Source organism: Vidua chalybeata, chromosome 7 (genome assembly GCF_026979565.1).
Source record: "Vidua chalybeata isolate OUT-0048 chromosome 7, bVidCha1 merged haplotype, whole genome shotgun sequence".
Classification (NCBI taxonomy): domain Eukaryota; kingdom Metazoa; phylum Chordata; class Aves; order Passeriformes; family Viduidae; genus Vidua; species Vidua chalybeata.
In genome coordinates this window covers 1755474-1760548 of record NC_071536.1, presented here as the reverse complement: position 1 = coordinate 1760548, position 5075 = coordinate 1755474, and the positions used below count along the sequence as shown (strand labels likewise).

At 56.4% G+C, this 5075-nt stretch overlaps 1 protein-coding gene across 1 annotated transcript; it reads right to left on the bottom strand.

Moving 5' to 3' along the window:
• Positions 1-218: 218 nt before the first annotated feature.
• ARL4C (ADP ribosylation factor like GTPase 4C) lies at positions 219-3569 on the bottom strand. The gene is given in 3 exon segments (XM_053948237.1): positions 219-2599; positions 2602-2650; positions 2803-3569. Coding segments are annotated over 3 exon segments (663 nt in total). The 5' UTR covers positions 3378-3569; the 3' UTR covers positions 219-2560.
• Positions 3570-5075: the final 1506 nt, after the last annotated feature.

The window sequence follows — 5075 nt, the reverse complement described above, 5'->3', positions numbered from 1 at the left end:
ATTAAGTGACCTGCAAAAGAGCTCAGATTTCATTAACCAGCAAATTATGGATGTCCCCCATGTCCTAGCGGGCTGCCACGTGACAGACCCGTGACACTGGATCCTCGGCAGGTCACTTCTCTGTCCCCTTGTCTCCTCTCCTTGGGGAGGCAGCAGGAACCTCCTTCAAACCACACAAAATGCAGCACTGATACTGAGAAATGAGCAGAACACTGGGGTTTGGTTGTTTTTTTTTATCAGGCCCTTTCATTGTATAAATAATTTATTTCAGTTCACAGCATTATGTCTGCATCTTAAAAAAAAAATAAAATAGAAAACGAAAAAAAGGAAAGACGGGAGGAACAGAGACTGACGGACAATGGCGAGGGCAGGACACGGGATATCGCGGAGGGGAACACGGCAAATGGACCTGGGGAATGAGACCTGCCAGAAAACCCAGGTCATCCAGACTCTGAGAAGATGCACGGCCTTGCAAAGAGCCCTTGGGGGCTGCTCTGCTCAGGCCCCTCTTCTTGCAGCCCACCGAGGGCGACGCTCATCTTCACACGGGGAAGGGGGAAAACCGGGTGGGACGTTACGGAAACACCACGGAAGCCAGGAGCTACTCGTTGGAAAAGTCTTTTTAATTATTGCAGAAAGCAGAGCGGCTGGCAAGGGCACGGGCATAGCGTCCCACCCGAGCCTTCCAGCCCTCTGCCATCTCTCCAAGGGGATGCTCAGCTGGGTGGAACGAGCTCCCAGCTCTGTAAAAACGGCCTTTCCACTGCCAGCATGTGCTAAACCGAGACCAGCCAGGAGGTAAAAAAACCCACCACCAACAGCCTGCAGGTGTCATTCCTAAAACCTGATCACCCTGGAGCTGCTGGGGTCAACACAGCTTTTACATTTCAAACAGGTTGCCCTCCCAAAAATGGGTAAATACATGTGGCTTCTGTGGCATCAAAAATAAATAATTCTTCTCTCTCTCTCTCTTGACAGCAAGTACCAAAGTGTTGGAGGTGAAGACAAAGCAGGGAAACCCGAGGGAGCGGGAAGAGAGCCACCTGAACGGATGGGACCAGCCCACACAGATCGGGACTCGCGCCGGGAACTCAAACCCAGCAAGAGGAGAACAAACACAACTCGGCTGCAACATTTGCTCCCTAACAAACCCCCCCGCCCGCCCCCCAGAAATGCTGTTTGGAAGGTGCTCGTCGCTGCAAGGGGAGGATCAACTCCCCGAAACCCAAAGGGCATTTTGCTTTTGTCTGCTTGGTGCTTTCCCCTTGGCTGCTCTGGGAAGGGGTTTGCAAATGGGAAAGCTGGTGTAAAATCACCAGAAAATCCTGCCTGCCTCCAAACTCAGGATATTTGGCCCCTGAGGGCTGCCTGCTTCAGCTCTGTGGGAAGCCAGGACCCGGGAGAGCTGGATCCCAGGCTGAAATACAGACAGCAAGTGGATTTTGGTCTCCAGCCCCATGCAGGTATAAAATGTTCACCTGCAGGAGGAGGCGGCCAGGCCCGACCCTGCCCGGGTGCTCAGGCTGCTCTGCAGGCACAGCTTGCCCATGTGGCTACTAGGGGAAGTGAGGGGCTTTTAATCAGGTTTGAATCTTTATTAAAAACCTACCACAACCCCCTCATGCCTCTTCACCCCCTGCCATCTTCCTTTTCCAGCAGAGATTTTTTTGCAGGCTCTGGCCATCTCCGTCTGTCCATCCATCCATCCATCCATCCTGCCCTGCCATGACCCTCCCTGACTTGGCCTCCTGCCCCACTGCAGAGCAGCACAGTGGCCAGAACCCCGAACTCTGCCTTTTTGGGGGTTTTCCTAAGTAACCCCTAGTTTGGATCACCTCTAAAGCCGCACCTTGGAGCACCCTCACCCTGAGCACGGGGACAATGCACACCTGCGGGGGGCTTTGCTGCCGAAGGTGACACTGCCGGGGTCCTGCACAACCCCCCCGACGCTTCCAGCAGCGTTCACCCCAAACCCTTGGGTATTCTTTTTCCTTTTTCCACCTTTTTTTTTTTTTTTTTTTGAGCCAAGAGCTTAAAGCTCTGCACCACTCAGCAGCTGCTCAGCACCCCGGTGTCGCATCCTCCCCCCACAAGCCAAAGGCTGCCCGTCCTTGCTCTGCACCCTAAAACACCAGCCAGGGTGGGTGCATGTCCCCTTACCCACCACACCCACCCCTCCAAGACATTTTCTGCTGGTCCAACCCCCCCGTCCAAGCTTTCAACACCCCTTCCCACCGCCACCCGCGGGGGAGGGATCCAGGGATGCGGGGATGCAGGAATGAGGGCTGCAAGTCGTTCCCCCCCCCCCCCGCTGACCTTGCCGAGCCACGGTGCATCCGCACCCCCCGCCCCAAAATGCATGTGGGGGGCTGGCATCGACACCCCCAAATGCCCACGTTAAAGATCCAAAAGCACGCTGGGCTCCGCTCGAACGCGCTTCAACAGGGTCCTGCCCTGTTGGTTCCCCGGCACACAAAGGCTCGGTGCTCCCGGAGATGGAGAGGGGGAATTCATCCCGTTTTTTCCGTGTTTCCAGCCCAAGGGAGTCCGGATCAGACCCTCAGGAGCACGGGGCGGTGGGCGAGGGGAGCTCCGGGATCTCTGGGCTCGGCTGGCGGGAGCCGCTTTGTTATCACCACTATTGTCTGTCCTTTGGGGAAGGAGGAAAAAAAATGAAGAGGGAAAAAAAAAAAAAAAAAAAAAAAAAGAACTATTAAACCCAAAAGAATCGCTTTGGTTCTGTCTCCCCCTCGGTTCCTTTGTCTGCTCCCCCATCCCTCCCCGCCTCGGCTGGGCTTCTACCGCTTCTTCTTCTGCTTGAGGGACTTCCTGCGCTTGAGGATCATCTCGTAGAGCTTGTCCATGCCCTCCGTCAGCCCCTCGCCGATGATGGCGCAGGCGGGCTGGATGTGGTAGGTGGTGGAAGGGGTCAGCTCGTGGAGGGCCAGCTGCTTCTCGATCTCGGCCACCGGCAGCGATTTGGGCAGGTCCTGCTTGTTGGCGATGACCAGCAGCGGGGTGCCCTGGTTCTCCGCGAACTTGGTCACCTTGTGCAGCTCCGTTTTGGCTTCCTCCAGCCGGTCCACGTCCACTGAGTCCACCACGTAGATGATGCCATCGGTGCAGCGGCTGTAGGACTTCCAGAGCGGGCGCAGCTTCTCCTGGCCGCCCACGTCCCAGAAGTGGCAGCTGATGCCCTTGGCCGTCCCGTTGCTGAGCCGGATCTTCTCCGTGTTGAAGCCGATGGTGGGCACGGTGTTGACGAACTCGTTGAACTTGAGGCGGTAGAGCACCGTGGTCTTGCCCGCCGAATCCAGGCCCAGCATGACGATGTGCAGGGACTGGAAGGCGGAGATGTTGGAGGAGATGTTCCCCATGGCCACGGCTCCCGGCCGCGCTCACAGCCCCGCGCCCATCCCCGCGCCGCCGGCCCGCAGCGGGGGCACGGCTCGGGGCGGCGGAGGGAGCCGGGAACAGGGATCAGGGATGTGGGATCGGGGATGTGGGATCAGGGATCGGGAACACGCAGCGCGGCTCCACGCGGCGGCAGCGCGCCGGGACTGCCGACCCTCGCCCCGCCCGGCAGGAGGAGGAGGAGGAGGAGGAGGGAAAGGAGGAGGAGGAAAAGAAAGAGGAGGAGAGGAGGGGCCGCGCCGCCGCCTTCCTCCCGCTCCGCCCCGCGTCCTGCCCGGATCGCCGCTGCCTGAGCTTCGCCCTGTCCGAGCTCCACCTGGCCTTGCCTGCGCTTCTGCTCCTCGGGGACCCCCAGAAGCGCCATCCCCCTGTGCTGGAAGCTTGGTTATCCTTTTGTTTGTCATCGTGACCGACTGCAGCAAACAGTAAAAAAACCCTTAAAAACAGTAACCAAGCCAAGGTGTGGCTGCTCCATCCCTGGAAGTGTCCGAGGCCAGGTTGGATGAAGCTTGGAGCAACCTGGGATAGTGGAAGGTGTCCCTGCCCATGGCAGGGAGTGGGAATGAGATGTTTTTTCAGGTGCCTTCCAGCCCAAACCATTCTGGGATTCTGGGATTATTTACTGCACGTGAGACACCAGAAGCTGTTCAGGCACAGCTTTTCAGGGACACCTGACACCAGTGATGATTTGAACTGGAAAGCAGCAGAGCAATGTGGAGCATCTGTGTCCCTTGCAGCTGTCACAGCGTCCCCAAGCACAGAGATGCCACAGGGGGAAAACCTCACCTGTGCTGGATCCAGGGCAGGGCTGGCACTGATGTTGGTCACTGTCGTTAATGCCTTTTGGGTCTCGTATTTTGTAAAGGTTGTGAGTGCCCTCAACCCCTGATAAAGCTCCTGAGGTCTCCACAGCCGAGTAGCTGAGCCATGGAACTTCTGTTCCAGTTACTCACAGGAGATCTACTTCCAACTAAAGGTCCAGTTCCACCCCCTGCCACGGGCAGGGACACCTTCTGCTACCCCAGGTTGCTTCAAGCCCCGTCCAACCTGACCTTGAACACATCCAGGCAGCCACAGCTTTTCTGGGCAAAACCTGAGCCAGAACTCTTGCTTTTATTTCTGCTCTCGCTCCCGAGCCAAAAAGCAGCAGTGGGCTGGTTGCTACAATATTACCCATTGCCTCTTTTACAGCCTTTGTAAAATAAATATCGACTCTATGTGTCAGCTCAGCCAGAAACCCCCGAGAAAGAAGTGCACTGCAGAAGACAGATACTGCTTTTAATTTAGGATGTTTTCACCCCTCAGTGTGCAGTGAGGATTTGTCAGGCTGGAGTGGGATCATTCCTCACATTCATATTTCATCCCGAGGATGCATGTGGAGGCTTTGTGTGGAGATAAGGCTCCCTATTAACACAGACCATCATTAAAAATACAGGCAGCTTGCTTTTGCAGCCCTCAGAGGTGACACTGGGCACAGTTTTGTGGAACTCACCGTGTGGTGACACGGTGGAAAAGAGCAGGGAACTCTGTGCCCGGCATCATGCAGGTGGGAGAAACACTCCGTGGCACGAGTGAGGCACCATTACCAATCCCAAGTCAAGGCACAGGCACTGGACGGGCTGGAAAATGGAAATATTTTGTGCAGCAGGGCTGTCCTAGAC